The 19,552-nt window shown below is 40.1% G+C and overlaps 1 protein-coding gene across 3 annotated transcripts in view; it reads right to left on the bottom strand.

The window, feature by feature from the left end:
* Positions 1-17,543, bottom strand: part of mon2 (MON2 homolog, regulator of endosome-to-Golgi trafficking) — a 35,602-nt gene extending 18,059 nt beyond the window's left edge. For 2 of the 3 annotated variants that reach the window (XM_070906706.1, XM_070906707.1), the window contains exons 1-14: positions 17,367-17,543; positions 10,689-10,752; positions 9,207-9,334; positions 5,636-5,767; positions 5,114-5,243; positions 4,892-4,989; positions 4,401-4,526; positions 3,985-4,179; positions 3,476-3,600; positions 2,440-2,579; positions 2,048-2,201; positions 915-1,121; positions 471-584; positions 175-356 (exon numbers count right to left, since the gene is read on the bottom strand). In XM_070906706.1, the coding sequence (XP_070762807.1) occupies positions 175-356; positions 471-584; positions 915-1,121; positions 2,048-2,201; positions 2,440-2,579; positions 3,476-3,600; positions 3,985-4,179; positions 4,401-4,526; positions 4,892-4,989; positions 5,114-5,243; positions 5,636-5,767; positions 9,207-9,334; positions 10,689-10,752; positions 17,367-17,474 (1,903 nt within the window). In that variant the 5' untranslated portion in view covers positions 17,475-17,543. The remainder of the gene's footprint in view (positions 1-174; positions 357-470; positions 585-914; positions 1,122-2,047; positions 2,202-2,439; positions 2,580-3,475; positions 3,601-3,984; positions 4,180-4,400; positions 4,527-4,891; positions 4,990-5,113; positions 5,244-5,635; positions 5,768-9,206; positions 9,335-10,688; positions 10,753-17,366) is intronic. The other variant, XM_070906708.1, reaches the window with a different exon arrangement.
* Positions 17,544-19,552: the final 2,009 nt, after the last annotated feature.

The raw sequence follows: 19,552 nt of genomic DNA, 5'->3' as shown, positions 1-19,552 counted from the left end.
GCCCTAAATGGTTTGCAGGATTATCCAGGTATTTCAGGTGTATTTGTGTGTGCGTGTGTACAGGCAATAAAGTATTTGGATGATGTCTTCTACACAGAAAAAGGACACCTGAGGCACTGCTTGCACTGTGTTTTCTATGTAGTTTTAAGTGGCATTCTCAACTGAAGAGCGTACCTTTGCTGGAAAGGTTGGCGGCGTTGCTGCTCAGAACAGTCAGGGCATAGTGCGGCGGCAGAGAGGCCTTGCAGATGGCTGTAATGAAGGCGTCACGGGGCGTCACCAGGCCCAGGCGACCACACAGCGAGGCCATGGTCAGCTCTGCCTTGAGGATATTTTCCGTGGCCGTCTCATCAGTGCTGAAGAGACGGGACAAGAGAGAAAAAAGTGAAAAGTGATTCCCAAATGTGTACATGCAACATGACTGCTGACTGCAAAATAGCAGTTGGTGAAAAGGTAGAGAGTCCATTCACCTGGCGTCTAGTAGTAGAGACAGAGCAGCCAGTAGACCACACCAGCAGGCACTGACCATCTCCTCCCACACCAGGTGAGCCCCTGAAACAAAAACATAAAGCATTCGTGAGTTTCTTCAGGAATTATTTCACTCTAGTTTAGACAGTATCCATTCAGTATTAGACATACGTACATTTTTGATATCTTATTTGTAAAGATAAAGACATTCAGGCACAATACTGGCCACCAGGGGTCACAGAAGTGCTGCTACCCAGAATCCTAATGGGTTTGGCAATCATGTGTATAGTTTGCACTGTATTTCCCCCTTGAGATGTTGTTTTTCAGTTTACTGCCCCTCTTCAAGCTTACTTAAATCTTTAATTCATTTGATAGGTTTATATTCTACATTTCACTGCATTGTCAGAACCTGCTCGTCTTTCTCCTCACAAACCCCCCCCACACACCCCCATCCATTCTCACCAGATTGTGGCTGCCACTCCTGATCAGGATGAGCCTCCCTGAACTCAGCAGCTGCCTCCTCCTCCACGGCCAATTCTCTTTCAATCATAGAGGTGATGCCCCGCACCAGGTCCAGTAGGGCACTGAAGGCCACAGACATGGCATAGCCCTCCGGGATGGACGGGGGCTCCACCTTGTCCAGCATCTCTAGACTGGAGGATGACAGAAAGGGACGGAGCAAATGAGATGGAGTGTGTGTATGTGCTGATGTGAACTGCATTTTGTCCATAAATTGCAACTGTTACAAAGTTCACTCATACACTTAAATGTGTGTGTGTTTTCATGGATCACCAGTTATTTGATGAGAGTCTAAACACTGCCTCTACACAAATTACTGCTTTACATTGGCTGCCCAAACTATCCAGACTTCCTTCTTATTGATGATATGCACCACCAATATTCATCAGTCAGTTCTGTCAAGGTGCAAAATATGCCTGTTACCCCTTTGCATCATCTAATTCTTCTCTGTCAGAACTAACAGTCAGAAGTGGATTTAATGCCTGAAGTTATTACAAGAGCACAGCTTTTACCTGGATTCTGTTGGTTTGTCTGTTACAGAAGAAGCAGCTGTTGTTCTTTTTCTACTCAGTGTTTAAGACACTAAAAGCATCAAAGGTGTGTGCCTAACTCCTAATTACAGCAAGAAGAATCCTAATCCTAATTACGGCAAATAGATTTCATTACCACCAGAAAGAGCAATTTAAACAACACCTCTCTTTGCTACAGGAAGGCCTCGGGCTAATGTAATTCCCTGTATTCTAAACCTTGCTTTCCTGTGAAAAACCAAAGACTAATAACAATAGCATTTCACTCCTCAAGCAGGGTTAAGCCTTTGATCTCTTCCTTACTATGATCCCCTGTTGTTTAATACAAAATGGTTTTCACTGCTCGCAGGATACAGCTAACTACAATGCTACAAGCGTACATTTATGTGACTTAGCAGCACAGATATGGTAATATGGTGTTCACTTGTTCTGTGTGTGTGTTACAGGGATTACATTTGCGTACTCATGAAAGAAAGAGGATAAAGTGAGTCAGAAAGGTGAACTTTTTAATTCTGTGTGGTAACCGTACTTACTAGGTGGCCTTGGCGCTGCCCTGGACACTAACAGTCATCAGTGGGATCCAGGTACCACGGTATTCAAACGCAGCCTGGGTGGTCAGGTTGCCGCTGACCCCTCCTGTCCCTGGGCCGCCCTGTGCTGCTCCCTGGGCCCCCGAACCTGAGCCGCCTGAACAGAACGTGTAGTGGGGGTAGAGTGGAATAAAAAAACAAGATTAAAAAACAAAAAACCAAATACACATAAACACACACGGACACATGAAAATTAATTGACTTTTCCAGAGCACCAGGAATCCTAATTGTTGAATAAAAAGTAAGACTTTCATATTTGTAATACATTGATTACTGTACCACAGTCTTGTAAAAGAAATGAGGATTTGATTACTCTTAAAAATCAGTGAACTGACCAGCAGGTGCATTGACGGCAGCAGTGTTGCCCGTGTTGGGGACGATGAAGAGGGACTGGATGAAGGAGCCAAGGGCATTGACAATGTCTCTGAATACTTTAGTGGAGTGCTGCTTCATGTCGTATGATTGGCAGAACGAACTAAAAGGGAAAAGACAGAATTTTGTGATAGGAGTTCAGCAAGAAAGAAACAGCAAGAAACTGGCCATTTGGGTGCTAACATATTACAGAACTATAATGCAAAAAATATAACTTAGGAAATATCAGACACAGGTTCATCTTTATGTTGTCAGACTTTGCTCAACTTTCATCAGACTAAGCTTTGTTGACACGTTCAGCTCAACATCCATCAGGTTCTGCTGCAGCTTTGTCAGCCTCAACAATACATAGCAGCTGTTAGCATGCTAACATGATAACTTTACATGTAAATATTGGTATGTTAACCTGCAAATATCATCCTCAATTTAAGGAACCATGAACAGCTGCACCAAATTTCATGGCAATCTAAAATTTCTCTCTGGACCCCACAGATTAACGGATGGATCGAGTCACTGGCCAAAATTGCTATTCCTAGAACCATGCTGATGGCGTGGTTAAACTTATTCATACCATTTAAACTACTTAGTATCCTGTTGACAGCACAGACAGTATAAGTATTAAAAGCCAAGTCGAGACAGCTACATATTGAGAGCTTATGTACGTGGATGGTAGAGGAGACTGTGTACCACAGTGGTATGTTTTGTAGGTTTCTTTTCCTGATTAGCTCGACCTCTGTTGTTGTATCAAGGGGTAGATTAATCAGCAATTATGGAAACATTTAGCCATCATGACCAGATACGTCGCACTGTTTGGCTGAAGAGTCATTAAGGAATGATTACCAACAATCAAGCAGTGTGAGGCACAAAACACCTCTAGTCTTCTTTCACTCAATGCAGCTGTGCAATGCAGTTAACATTTATGTAACACAGGAAAAAATACGTTTTGAGACTCATTAAATAAAATATGCGGTTGGTTTCGTAGAGTTTAATGTTGCTTACCGTAATAAATGTGGCTGCACACATAACCTATGGACTGATTCCACGGCCACTGCTCTCAGCCACTGCGGCTTCTCCCCATCCAGAAACTTTACCAGCAGAGACAAGAAGATCTCACACTCAGTCACCTGCAAAACAAACACACACATATCAGACTGGGACAGACATTTGCTCTAGCAAAATCCCTGAATCCTTTTAGCCTTTAATGAAGCTATTCTGTGGCTTACTGCACTTCTTGATGGAGGCAGGCAAAAGACAAATTTCCATTTCAAGGACTGAGAGAATTTCACTAAATAAAAACAGCTGCAATGCTGAATTACTCAGACGCAGCTAAGCTCATTAAAGCGTCTGGAGCAGAACTAAAACAAAAGTACTACTACGCTAATCCAACACTAATCAGACCAGATCAATTAAGTGTATCAGCTCTGTGCTGGAGAAAATCCCTTACTGATAAAGCATCCATCAGGCAACAGTTCTGGCCAGTGGACCATCACTGCAGACCGGTCCCTTACCAGTAAGCTGTAGAAGTGCTTGATGAGGACTGAGACCACGCGCAACAGCCTCATGCAGATGGGAAAGTAAGGTTTCTCCACAGGTGCTGGTGAGGCGGCGCTGCTGCTGCCCTGCCGGAACTTGATGTTGGGGGAGAAGAGCTTGATGACGAGAGGACACACACGTTCTTTCAGCAGGAAGCTGAACTCCTGGTGCTGCGTAGGAAATAGAGAGAGAGAGAGGCACTTTGGATGAGATGAGGCATAGTATTACCAAGACAAACTACTGTTAAAGAGCACTTGTTTCACTGCACTGAGCTGCACAATATCTGATGTTCAGCATATATAAAATATACAGGTGGTGGACAAGATAACATGACACATAAATAATGCAAAGGTTAAAGTTTTCTAGGGTCTTGCATCACTGCTATATGTACCTGTAGGAATACCCCGGGGAAATCATTAAGAACAGACTCCAGCAGCTCCAGGCCAAACGTCCGGGTCATCTCTGTCATCCCCACCAGCCAGTAGGGGGCATCAGCATTCACCAGCTGGCACAAGTCCTGTAGGGAGGTGCACAACAGCACTTTAAACAATGTCCTACACATATCACAGTGGTTGAAACAGTGCAGTCACTGAGCTCTGCTGGACGGATAAGCACGATCACACAAAAGTGCAGCGTGGGTGAGGAATGACAAGGGCATGAATAACTTCTTGCAAATTTCACTTCATTGCTGAGGCGAAACTTATTTTCTACTTTAAAACTCTAAGTTATGAGGTTGGTAATATCTATAATTTACAGTTGTGGGACTATTTTGATTTCTTGTCTCTAGTCCACAAATGATGAGATCATGAGCCATGTTTCAAAACCAACTTGGCCCGAAGGTTTAATACTGTGTAGAGGGATGCTGCCCCCTGGTGGACATACCTGGAAAAGCATGTATGCATCTTTTGCACTGGGCCTCAGAGTGCTAACAGACCGCCTGTTGGTGTTTCCTTGGACAGGAGGAGGCTGCTCCACAATGCCTGGGGGTAAATACAATACATATTTTAGGCATTTAAACAACTCTTTAAGAGTACAAAAGTAAACAACAGTACAGTAAATAAGTGAATCAACAGGGTAAGTGTTGGTGCAGAGTAGTAGTAGTACCTTTGAAACGCTCATCCTCAGCCACCATCCTCTCAAAGACCACAGTGACGACCTGTCTGACGGTGGCGGCTGCTGTGTTGTTGGTGATGTTGTCCTTGGTGAAGTGAAGACGGAAACACAGCACAATAGCCTGGGCAGGGACAAAACACAAAAGTATTATGCAGCATATGAATATATATATTGTATAAACAGAACCTAAATTAATTACTACTGCATTTGTGGTCCATCATCAGGAGGGGTAAAATACAATCATATTCTGTGTTCTCAGCCATTGCAGGAAACAAGGCACTGTGTTATGATTATGAATAAACTAGAGCAAAGATAGCGCAAATATATTTATTTATGGGTATAATAAAACATTATAGCCACAGATTAATAATAGATGGAGGAAGACTCACTGAGAAACAGAAGTGGGTTATTTGGATACCTGCAAGGCTTTGAGTCCACCTATAGATACAAAGGAGTAGGACATATACTGTATACAAACAGTTTGTGTGAAATAGAAGTGGGTGGATCTTGTACCTTGGACAGTACTTCATCATGTACGACTGTGTTGGTGGTCAGCAGGACCAGGACCGTCTGTAAAAGTTTCAGCTCCTCCAAACCGTTTTCCATCAGCTGCCACAACATGTTGATGATGTTCCCCGCAGCGGCCTGTCGCGTACACACAAACACCTTAAATGGTTTACATTGATCGTTATCAAATCTGATCATCCATCAATGTGCTCACATACACACGTACTTGTAGTTCAACTCAGGAGGTAGTATCAGAGCTGCTAGACTGTGACAGAAAACAGTCGAGTGAGAGCTCAGCCTGAGGTTACGCAATGCTGAATCAAAGACAAGCACAAATACACACAATTGTGGGACCAGCTGGTGCTGCCTGCTTAGGGGTCACAACATCATGGAGTTCAATAACACCAAATCTAGCTGCCAGTAAATATTATGTCACTTGATGCTCAGAGTAAGTGACACTGCATGTCCTTTCTTGGGTCATGCTACCAAAAATACAACCATCATCACGCAAGCCCTCTGAGCTCTGCTCCTCTGTGTACTACTGGCTGGAGTCACAGGACTCATTACTTCAAACAATGGAAACAAAAATAAGAACAAGAAACATTTTATAATGTAACCAATTTATAATGAGTTTTTGCAACTGTTTGATTCTTGTCCACACTAGGACTACAAATAACATTTATTTTCATTACAGATTAATCTGCCAATTATTTTTTTGATTAATACATTCATAATTTAATAGCAAATGTTTGGTATTTTTGATTAATGACTTAAACAACTGACTGATTATCTATTTGTTGTCTTATAGTCTTGTGTCTAATACTATCAGCTCTAAATCCACACTTTCCTGACATATTTTACCATGCAGATGTGGTTCAGGATCATACAATTATTATTAAAGACAAAGTGTTTCACCTCGCTCAGTTTGTGTTAAATGCTTACCAACACCGTAGGAGGACGCTTTATGTCTGATATGGTAAAGGCACAGTCGGTGCCTCAGATGTGCCTAAGCTATTTTTTATAGATGAAATGTCTAAGGAGCAGAATTATGTTAAAATTTGGCCTGATATTGTTTGACATGTGTGGAGGTGTATTGTATTTGTCCTTTTGCTCTCATTATATTAACACTCCTGTTTGTTATTGTTTGTAGTGTCATGTAAGCCTATGCGGGCTGGGCACATTTTTGTGCATGACACTCTGGAAAATAAAAATATGATGATGATGATTATCATAAGCAGTGTTTTCATTGCAGAGGTTGATGCCCAGATTTAGAAACATTGACAGTCTTGTTCCTGAGGCGTTGTGCCGTCAGTGAGAGGCAATTCAGTGTCTGACCTGTCCTATTACAACATTTTCTGTCAAGATATTTGAACAGATCCCTCTCCTTCCCCAAGGAAACAAAATGACACTATCACCACAATCTCTCTACATGAGAAAGTATCTGACTTGCTTGTCTCCAGTGACACATTAAGAATCAATACTGAGGTAGTGGAGTATTGTCTTGTACGGCCCTTAGGTAGCTTTTAAACCCTGCAGTTCAGAGTTTCTGATGAGGTGCAGTGCTGCTGGCAGAGAAAAAGAGAGGAGTTACAATGTTCAATGGATCAGAAAATGTGTGTTATAGAATATGTCATGTGTGTGTCTTTGATGTCCTAAATGTTTGTTGGGAGCAACAGTGTGACAACAGCCGCTTGAAGACAAGGATAAAGAACTCTTGCAGAGGGTAGTAAAACCATCTCATGTTGAGCTGCCCTTGAACACGGCACTTAACCACCACCCACTCAAGTAGGCCACAATAAAACTGTGTTTATAATAGTCAGTATCTTTGAGGTGTGAAGATATGCAACAGTATGAACTAACGTGGCTTAGTGTTGAAATGATTAGTTCACAGTTGACATAAAATAAAGAAACAATTTGGATATTCATGGTTATTTATAAAGCAAAACTGATAAACTTCATATGTTATAGTTCATCGATTAATCAGAGAAATCCAAATGTGCATAATATGAACTGAAAAGGAAAAAAAACGTTTTTTGACACCACGTAGCCGGTCATGTCACACTTATAATGTGCTTTTGAGAGGCTTCATTCTGGGAGTGTAGAGCACTTAGACTCTCCTACCAAAGAAAGAAGCTTTGAAACCCATGTCAGCCTAATGAAATAAACGCCTGACATCAAACTGTAGAAAGCATGGGATGGCTTTTAATAACAGTCTTTTACGGTGTATTAACAAGGCAAGGCAGCTCCAGGGTGCCAGCATTGAAACAGCTCTGATCTCAGGTCAAACTCCAGCTGGGTTTATTCTAAAAGGTTCAAAACCTCTTCACCCATCGCATGAGCTTATACTAAAATACATTTGTGTTTAAGAAATGACTACAGTCGCTCATTTCCTGAGATGGATACGTAATTACACCTAGTCCTTCAGGGCTGTTTAACTGCCATTGCACACACAGATCATGTGAAACAACTAGAGAAGCATAGCAATACTTGTAATAGTAGTAATGTAGTAATATGGTTTCCTCGAATACAGGGATTGTGCAAAGACTAAAGGAAGGACAACAACTGCAGCACAGAATGAGTCGTGGAGGAAGGGGGAGTTGGCTCCTTTTAAAAGGTAGCCTTCCAATATTTATATTGTCTAATTGGGTATTGATGAGTTGCACTGCATCCTGTATTGATCTGAGTGAATTAGAAAGTATGTGCCTAGGGTGGTAGGTGAACTTAAATTTGCAAGCATGTGTGCACTGAATGTGCAAAATCTTAATCTTGAGGTCTTCATCAATATACATGTATTCACTGGTTGGGGAATTTGCAAGTGAGAATCAATGGTAGTCCTGTGTTAATTGTGACGATCCATATGTACATGTAAACAAATCTAATATTTGGTACAGAAAAACAAATAGCTGTGTGGAGTAATCAAGGGACTGCATGACTTTGAGCACAGAAAATCTGTCTCAAATTTCTTTTCTGTGAAGAAAAGTTCTCTACGCTCATGTTCTTTAGAAACTTGTTTTCTTACTGACTACACAGGAAACCATTCTCCACAAGGACACATGTATTGACTTGACACTCTTGGAGATGATAATTACCTTTTGTTTTTCTATGAAAAGAGTGACACGAGGTGATAAATCCAGATGGGAGCAGCGGCCTCTTATTGATTTCACTAAAACCACCCTACCAAAGGGGTAGATGGAGGAAATCTGGAGCAAGTTAATATCGGCTAGGTGTTTTAACTGTTTGATGCTGGGTGTTTATGCCGTTTTATTAATGCTGTGATTCAGAACTGACAAAAAGAAGTCATGATCCTACATCGTTCAGCCAAGACAAAAACCAGACAAGACAAGATAATGGTATTCTGACTCAAGCTATACCGACACATTTCTATTATTTCTTTAATATTGTACTGCCTCAATATTCATTAAAAATACAATGGGTTGTGAAAGGCATTTGTATAATATAATGTTTTTTATCATATTGATTATGCTTACAATATGCTAATCTATATTTTTTGTCTCTCTACTAGCCTTAGTGGCCTGTATGTATATGCAAATATCGACATGCTGCTCGTGGCCCTCACCTCAGATACCACCTCATGGGACATGAGTCTCTGGATGGCAGCCAGACACAGCTGGGTGATCTTTGGCTCTTTGGTGCCACAGCCCATCAGAAAAGGCTGCACGACCTCTGAGCTGTTCTCCTTCAGAGCTGCAGGGAAAGGACAGAGATAAAGCTAAATGCCACTGTAAATGTTTGGGATATCTGTACAGATGCTTCACATTCGGTGTGTGTGTGTGTGTGTGTGTGTGTGTGTGTGGGGGGGGGGGGGGTTCAACGGTCAAAACTACAAAATAAAATAACAGAAAGAGAACTTTCTGTGTAACTTTAAATAACCATCTGAGGGAGTGCTCAATTATTAATCCCAGGTTGAGTTATGAAAAACGTTTTTAAAAAGTTAATCCAATTGCTTTTAACTACAAAGTTTGAGTATATTTGTACTGGATTTTTAATCATGGAATTATAAATGGCATGTCAAATAAAAAAAATGGAATGATAGTGTGGCCTTGATACATTTGTGCTGTCTAATTGTAACAGTGAACCAGTGCTTTGCATCCAACCACCATTTCCACGTTCATTCCATTGGATTTAGTTTCTTCGATGATTTACACCTGCACAACAGGTTTCACCATTCAATCTTTTTGTAACACCTCATTACGCTGCTGTGACTAACAAATCCATTCAGGGAACAAAGATAAATGAACTCTTCTGTAATGAGTTGCTGTGTGCAGTTTACAGTTTACAGAGGGGCAGTTGAAGTCGGACAGTCAACAGTGGAACTCCGAAAATGTCGACTATGTGTCAACTCTGCAAACGTTACTAAAAGCTGGACTTTGTTTATGAAGACAGCATGGAAACAATTTCCTATTCAGGTGTTAAGAGCCACATTTGAAAGTGCTTTGTACCACGCAGATGGTTAATCAGCTAAAATGAATCATATATACATATATGAGCACTACTATATATTATTATTATGCAGGTGTCCTTTATCTTACAGTGCACTGGGTGAAAAACCAATTTGACATCAATATTTTTTGGGGGGACAAATCAAAGGCCATGTGCTTACAGTACACTGCACATGACTTGCCATAAATAAATAAATAAATAAATAAATAAATGATAAACCTGTATGTCTCTTGTATGCAAAAACAGTGTCATGTGAATATAAAAACATTAATAACATTGTTTGCTTGTATTTTTTTCATTCATATGGGGCAGTGCACATTAATCAGCATTTATACTGTGAAAAAAGGAGATGTCAATATACCAAATTTAGTGTTTAAAACTGCAACTTTGCACCTGTAATCCAAAGCCAATTCACAACAGACAAAGCAGGCGCACACTATCAAGAATATTCACATTAACATGATCTGGTTCAATTCAAATAGATGCAATATGTTGGAGAATTCAAATCAGAGTGAAGTGCACACTTTGACAAAGTAGCAACTAGATGACAGATATATCAGTTGTGGTTAGCCACCACTGTTCTCACTTTCTAACTTACCTGCCAGTATATCTGTATTCCTGGCTGCAATCGTCTTAATCTTCACAATGCCAGACTCTGCAGCCTAGAGGGTACAAAGAGAGAGTAGACATTTAGGTTAACATTTGATGTAACATGTATCAAAAGGTGCTGGTGCAGCACCACTGTGCTATCAGTGGTAGACACAACTTCTTGTAATGATGGCCACAGGCGAGAAACAATCTGTTAAGAACGGGATCAACTTGAGAAGGATGTGTTAGTAGAAAGTGATTTCCCCAGTGAGGTGTCTGGCAGGGGTGGATGGTGAGATATGGAAAGGGGGAAGGAGGAATGTCAAGAGAGAGAAAAGGGCAGGAGAAGGGGATGACATGGAGACAGACTAAATGTGAGCCAGTCTGTGTCTGCATTAGAGAAACAGACATACTGAGCATTTAGCAGTCAAAACAGAGGCTGTTCTTATCTTTCTACAACAACCGCAAGCCTTCACAAGCCTGTCAAGATCTTCTCTCCTTCTCTCCAACCTCTGCTCCTCCTCTCCCCAGCATTCTTCCCCATCACAAAACCCATCTCCTATTCTCTGACTTTACCATAAGAAAACACCACTTTTCATATTGCAAATAACCTGTCTAACAGATATATGTGCAAATGTGTACCTTGAAACAAAAACTGTACTGTAAGTCTGCAGATTGACACACCATAACTACATTATTTATTTCCTTCAGTCAGTCAGTCATCTTAATTAGCATTTTTCTTTTGACAACCTGATGCTGAGATAACCACCATCTGCAAAGCCCACACATGGCAAACAAAGGCAGTCTGCCCTGCCATAGAATCAGCTATTCTGCTTTTTCATTTAATGCTTTTTATCACTGCAGTTGATATGACTTCTTGCAAAATGGAAAATGTAGCATTTCATCAATTTATTATTTTATTCAGGAGAAAAACTTACAGATTGCAGCTTTTAATCACATCTGGCATATCACTTGATCACACATTAGTGGTAGCAGCAACATCCTCAACTGAGCAAACAGCCAACGGACCTACATTACCTTGATGCATTTTTCATGCAGCCACTGCATGATCTGACTACACCCTGATTCCATTGAGTTACAAATGACTGGATTCTCAACTCCTTTCTCAAAACCCTCATCATCCTATAATCTCTGCATGCACAGAAATACAGAATGAAAAAAGACTTTTTATCTAAGTGACCACTAAGTGACCATTTCCTGTCTAACACAGTGAAACATGTCTTAGATTAGTGACAAAAGCTAACGAAACATAATGATAAGCAAGTCATACTACTTTGGATTAGACACCCTTATAATAATGCAACCGCCCTGTGTGTCAGAGTGGCTGAAATATTTGGCTAACAACATGATTGTATCACTTGTCAACATGTCATTTGAACAGCCACAAGGTCAACCCACTGTGGAAGTCAACAGCCTGCTGAACAGTCGGTTACCAAGCAACCGCTGGTTAGTGGGTTGGTCTGTTAATACAAACTGTGAATTGGCCTATTACCATACAGCTCCTTAAAAAGTTAATCTTCAAAAAATGCTAGTCTCCCTCTTCTCCTTTGTTCCTCAAACAGAGCCAGAAGTCTTTACAGGGCAACGAGGAGAACACAGAGAGCTCTTTTAGTCCCAAATAATTACAACCATGGTGTGGCTACTTTTGATATTCCCAGAGGCTGAGACTATAATATACTGAAGTTATGAAGGATAACTGAAAAGACAAGTGCAAGTCTGGGATAGTGGTGAGGTTTTTAAAGAAACAAACAACTGAAATTATATTTCCAACTTTATAATTACAGCCCAGGCAATGTTTTCTCTGGCTTCACATTGGTCATTTAAATCTAGACCGAAGTTTCAGCTGTGATGAGTTTAGAAAATGAATGGTCAACAATTTTGACTATTGATTAATTGTTAAAGTCAAACTTTCACTATTTTCTTTAAAAAATGACAGATTCATTGAAGGTTTTCAGATGTCTTTACACCTGCGATATACCACAACATAACCTAGCTGCACACCATCAATCTAGTCAACTGAAATGAGTCACCAAGAAATTCTGTAGCCTGTGGCCCAGTGAGACAGATGAGCACATTTTCTCCAATCGCCAAGTTATAAATAGTATTTCAAGTCCCCTTCAAATTCTTCTGAATTGAAATGGAGGAAAATGAAGTATTAAAGATATTTAGATGCCCCCCAAGATGTTGTTAAATGATAATAGTGGCTGTGGCAGGGAGGTGATTTAACAGGATAATATTCTCTGTGAAGCTGATGATGATGAGACACAAAAGTGTATCGTGAGAAATAATCTTGAATAATCTCATCTGTCCACTGCACATCTTTTCTTCTGTTACTGTAGAATCTGTGAGTCAGTCAAATAGAGCCAGCAAACCAACACATGCCTCTAATTAGCATATTGTTCTGGATTTTTGTTGTTCAGCCTTGAGTGGAACCATGTTCCATCTTGAAACCAATGACAATAAATCCCTGCATGTGGAAAAAAAAAATTACATTTTTGTGCACAAAACGTCATCAATCTCCACATTGAAAATCTTCTTTATACTGGCCTATTTCTAGATGAAATCTCTCTTTTTGCATGTAAACACATTTTCCTACCTACTTCCTCAAAGAAAGTGCTGTTTAAGCTTTCTGTTGTGAAGTGAAGACCTCACTTGTCTCTGAAAACTGTCAGCATTATGAAGTCACCACCCTGTGGATGGAATAGCCACTGGCCTGATGATGTCATTGTAACAGAAAGCAGAAATTACAGCCCTATCCTATGGAGGATTGCTTTCATCGGTCTTTCTGAAAAAGCTAAAACCAGTTCATGGAGTTTATTGTCTATATTCTAAGGTAGGTGTCTACAGTACTACTGTGCTGGATTGTAAAATTTGAAAACTTTACCAAGATTAGTTTGTTAGCATTCAACAGCCACATACCCAATGACTTTTAGCCACTGGCATGTTGTCAAGGCCTCATGGTTGCTGTAGTTGTTGATTGCTAACAAAATGTTTTTTTGTAGCTTATAATCCTAATGCCTCTTCAAAGTACCTTGAGGTGTGTTTATTAGGGCTGGGTATCAAACCTCAACACTTTTTCCACACTAACCAATAATGTGTCCATAGCATCGGGTATAAGAAGTATATAAAGCTGACACTGTATGCTTGGTCAGTATCTTAGATTTGTTAACACATAGTTTGATTTGATATTTGTTGATCTAGATCATAACTTTGTAATTTTGTAATTTTAGGCTATTTTATTCAGGGTAAGCTCTGGTGGGGCTGTTTGGCCAAGTCACTGAAAAAGTATTGATTTGGTATTGGGTACCATAATCAAAATTGAAAATTTTCAGTTTCATCTCTCACACCTGTATTTACGACTGTCTACTTGTGATCAGACTTCCCAATACACATTTTTATGGCAAGTTTAAAAAGGGCCTTATTTACATTCCATCACAATGAATTTTAGTGCATTTGAGACAAGTCACATGCATACAGTAAATCTAGTATGACATTTTTATAATTTAGGTCTTTCAATCTCACCATGTACTGACAGTATATTAAATATTTCCCATGCTAATATCTTGGGATTTAGTGGATTTAGTGGTTTAGTGGATTTTAATCTCAACACCCAGTAGAAAGAAACAATAAATACTGGTCTGTGCTGTAAAAACAATGTCAGGACCAGGCTGCAACAGGAACTTTACTTTCAGTACTTTCAGTTCTTCTCCAGAGCCTTTTTTGTGTGGCGATCCTCAAAGCGGAACTGACCCACGTCTGAGTGCCAGCTAATTTATTTGAAAAGCAACATTATTGAAGCTCATCACAGATTGACTTCCTTAGAAACATGCTGTGAGAGTCTCTAAACTCAGCAGTTTTTTGGAACTGACTTAGCACACTATGAAAAAGGCTTATTCAGTCAGAGCTTCAGCGCAATAGTGTCAGTTCACCAAATCCTCACTCCATGTTGCTTGTTATTTTGCCTCTGTACAGCCTACATGACCTGTCTAGCAAATGAGTTGTGCTAAGCGAGCCATACAAAGGTTGCCCATAATGCTTTCATTAATTCTGCAGGTTTTCCCCAAGACAAGCAGTCACATTTCACTGTGAGCTACATACAGCTGACAGCACCTGACTCATCCACAGAGAGAGCTGAGGGGAGGGGAGGCTGCTTGATGGGGGTTTTTTTCACCTAGGCAAAAGCAATCAGAGCACAACAAACAGCAAAGCCCTGGTGGTTTCACTGTCTGCTACTCATTGAAAGAGAGGTTCTGAGTGTGAAGCTATGATGCAGAAAAATCAATGGGACTCTTCTTGGCTCCTCTTAACCCAGAGAGACCACTGGCTATGGTGCAATGTCACTGTGGGAGATGGATTGGGAAATGGGGAAGGAACTGGAATGTAGACTGGCTGGGAAATGAGAACAGGGCTTCCTCGTTCTTCTTTTGCAATAAAGGAAACAATGCTTTGGTATTAAGTTCCGATCATTTACAAACAAACATGACAGTAATTCATTTAAAATGTCTCAGCAGCTAAATCATTTATGTGGTATGTGCAGAAAATGTGGATAACAAATCCAAACAAATCCAAGCGCTATGTTAAACTGAAAATCCTAAAAAGAAATCACATTGTAAGAATGGATAGAGTGAGGAATACATCTGTGAGCTGTAACAGGCCCACAGATAATTTGAATTCACAGCCACTAGTACTCAGCTCGTTTGTAGCACAGCAACATCCCAGCAAATATAACCATGACGGCCCAAATTGGAAAAGATTGTTTCAATCACAACACTATCAACCAGAGTGTGAGTGAGATCAGATTGTGTGGAACATCAAAGTGGCTCCCTGCACTGCTGTGATCCCTGAGGGGATATTGAAGGAGATGCTTCATCAGGCCACTAGGCGACATGAGACCAGATGTATGCTTTTTATGGTCCTGCATGACTGCAGACAGCTCATTTCGAAGTATCAGGCACTCAAATCAAGGGATTGAATCCGTCTGTGGTGCCAGAAACACAAAGAAACTGGAAGCACTTGCTGAACTATTTCTCTTTCTTATTGTAATGTTGTCTTTAACCAAGGTGAGACCTGAGGGAAAAACAAACTAAGCCGGCGTAGCCTGATATGTATTGCCCCGCTGAGCTGGCAGACAAATATTTCCATGGCCTCAAAAACCCCACATACAGTACAGCATTTCATCTAATGACCTGTGTGACCACTGTTACATATGCAAGCAAACAGTGAGCTTGCTATACCTGGGAATTACAGGGAATTAAGATAAAGAGGCTCTGACTGAGAAACCATGACAGAGAGTGAACTGAGATTGTGTCTATCCAATATTGTATGTCACCAGCCTCAAATGATATGTTCATCTTTTAGCCATTAAATGAAGGTTCAAAAGACAATACAATATATTATATTACAAAATACAATATATGATATATTCCAGTAAATGAACTGTGAGCCAGCCCTGTGGACTGCTGAAAGCAGAGCATGTAATAATGAGGGTTGTGTCGTTTGGGGCAAAGTGGAGTTATAAAAGCTGGGTTGTCTGTTGACTGTCTTCTATGTGTGAATCTAACAATAGACATACACTGTAAAAGGCCCTGACATCACACCTCCTTGTACTGGTCTGTTCTCAAACTAAGCCATGATGTCACCAACACTGCCATACAACGAAGCCAGTCAGCTGTCATTCCAGGGAATATATATTTTAAAAAAACTTGGATGAAATAGGTCTTGGCTGTGTCAATACTGGCAAGCTTGTTGTAAAACCAACTTGCAATGTGAGATCCTAGGCAGACCTGTGTAGACCAGACAGAGGTCTTCTATGACAAATGTCAAAAACAAAACATTTCACTGAAAATAGCTCACCTGAGCATTGTCCGCTTCTCAATGCACTACTGCCCTGGTGTTAAAATAAAAGCGGTTGGTTCCCACAAATCAAATCATTTTGCCACTAGTGGTATCTATCTAGCCATGTTGACGTTTTTGGTTTTAGTTGTGGAGGTTCTGTGATACCCATCTCTGATTTCTGCAGCTACCCTCCTACAACAGGGTTGAATGGAAATTAGTCTGAGGTGCTCAAAGCATTGGAAAATGAGAGCAATGTCTATAGCCACTCAAAAAACGATTTTCATTTGCCCATGCTTTACTGTCTATGTAGCTACTACATAAGCGAGAAATTGTGTTTTTTGTGTGTGTGTGATTTGGGTGAACCGATCCTCACTTTTACCGTATTTCTACGTAATTTACAACAGTGGGACACTGCTAACTGGTGTGTACAATGAATATGCCACGTAACTAACCTGAGTCCAGTCAAAACATGTAGCTAGCTCGGTGTGCTGTACGTTATTATGTAAATAAAGCCCCATCACCCCATCCCACTAACATAAGGTGTGACACCGGTAATTTTAAACACCTGTATATCCCTTTATTTGAATGCTTTGTTGTCAGGAAGGCCCAGCAGCTGACACAACTTTTAATTTACCCGTTCAGTATGAGGACAACTCAGTGTCCACATCCCACAACAGAGTAACGTTAGAGGCCCAGTGGTTGGTGAGGAAACGGGCTCAAACAAACAAATATGTAAAATCTGTATTATTAAGAATATAAAATCATATTCACAAATGACACAACCTATTTAACAGCAAGGTAACGGCTCAGTAAAGCTAACTAGCCGGCTAACCTCTTTGACTGGGGGGAATTTCTTCTTGCACTCCATTGACAGAGACCGCAGGTCCGTCTGCATGTTCTCCAGCAATTTCTTCACCGCTTCGGGACTACTGGTCGACATCTTTGACGGCGTCTTCGACAGAAATCTCAAGAAACTTCAAACTATACGGAATGCGGGAGCACAGTCGCCCCCCACCCATCCACAGCGGGAATATAATCCGTTGCTACTTTATTCGGCTCCCTTGGAAAAGAAAAGAAAAACGCTGCTGTCCATTGACACAGTATCCCACTTCTCTGCTTTGAGCGCCCGTGCGCAGGAGAGTAGCGATGACACCGGCATATGTTCCTCTTCTTCAAAGCCCGTTGACATTAGCTTCGTGAAGTAGCATCGTTCCCCTTAATTTCAGTTTCTTAAGGCTGCTCACTAATCGAATATATTCGCCAAATTGAGCAGTCTGCCATCAGCGGCCGTCGGCTCCACTTCCCTTCCCACAATGCTTCAGTGACCAGTGACACGTCACTCGGACTTCCGTAAACAGTGGCAGATTCAGAATAATGACTACAGCGACCCCTGCTGGAGAAGCTTGATACAGACAGACAACCTCAAGCCACGTCGGGGCACTTCTGCACACTTACATGACGACATGCACCACCTAAAGGTCAGGAAAGAAGTTGCAGACAGCTACTTTTTATAATTTCATAATTCTTATATTGTATAAATCATATAGTGGTGGGATGTAATTTACTCAAGTACTTACTGTACGCACGTATAATTTTGAAGCAGGTGTACTTTACTTGAGTATTTCAATTTTCTGCCTCTTTATGCTTCTACTCTACTACATTTCAGAGGTAAATATTGTACATATTCCTCCACTACTTTCATCTGACAACTGTAGTTACTAGTTTTTGGTGCTGATTAAGATTCTGTATCGTTCAGGTTAAACTGCCTAACAGTATATAAAGAAGTTAAAATTAACTCCAACTCATCCAGCTACAACATTAAAATGCTGCTTACATGTTTATGGATCAATATATTAATTCAATAATGAAATATGTAATTGTATAACATTGTTCTGCATAATGATTACTTTTACTTTTGATAGTTTAAGTACAGTTGATAGTAAAATTTGTAATGCTTTTACTGAATACTTTTCCAACACTGAAATTATAAAACAAATAATTAAAACTCAGACCTTATTTTGAAATACAAGGATCTAAAGATTACCAGTGCCAGTTTATTAGGTACACAATTTATTTTACAGTTAATCATTAGATAAGATCTCCTGCTAAATTGAAGGGATGCGATGCGTTAAAGTAAGGTAGGAGCATTAGTCAGCATGGATTTGGTTTATGAGACCAAAAAATGATATGTGCAGACATGGTAAACAGGAGCACCCATTCCCTGAGGCTGCACAGTGACAACCAGACGCAGCCCACATATTACCTGTGTAGAGAGGTAGGTCTCTATTGTGCCATAACACTAAATAGACTGTACCAGGTTCCCCATTCTCTTTTTATTCTGGCTCCAATTTCAGTTGCTTTTTTTCACTACATGGTTTTCAGAGGAAAACCATTTTTTTACTTTGTAATCTAAAAGCAGCCAAGAGACTGTTCAGTCTTTCAACAGTATTCAACTTAAACGTAAATTATCCATAAAAGTACAGCCCATGGATTTTCACATTGAAAAGAAAAAATACTTTGTGCTTTCCACAGACAGGAAATTATATAAAATTTGAACTGAAATTGAAGAGACAGATGCATCTCTTTAAGTTTGTTTAGAACTGGTATGATGAAGCTATTTAGAGGATTCACATGATCATGTTGACTTCTGTGAAACTGCATGACAAATCTATTAAAGTTGCATAATAGGTGGTATTTTGAGAGTTATGTGTGAACAAAGATAGATGAATATACAGTATATCATAATTCTTAAAGTTTAGATACAAAATTGTAATGATAGTATACATAGTAATACTATAAATGATATGTATGTTATTAGATGTATGGACTCTAGCAGCTAACAACTGTTTACACATTGAGCTAAGACATATTGTGTATACTGTATTGTATTGTCTATATTACAATGTATTACACATATTCTTTACAATGATCACTGACAATATGTTAAAATTTAATTATGAAACATATATTACACTAACTTGGCAATGCTTAACACTTGACCTATCATCAAATACTTAT

This window comes from Enoplosus armatus, chromosome 6 (assembly GCF_043641665.1).
Source record: "Enoplosus armatus isolate fEnoArm2 chromosome 6, fEnoArm2.hap1, whole genome shotgun sequence".
Lineage (NCBI taxonomy): Eukaryota > Metazoa > Chordata > Actinopteri > Centrarchiformes > Enoplosidae > Enoplosus > Enoplosus armatus.
Note: the sequence above shows the minus strand (reverse complement) of the source record. Positions and strands in the feature narration are given on the sequence as shown.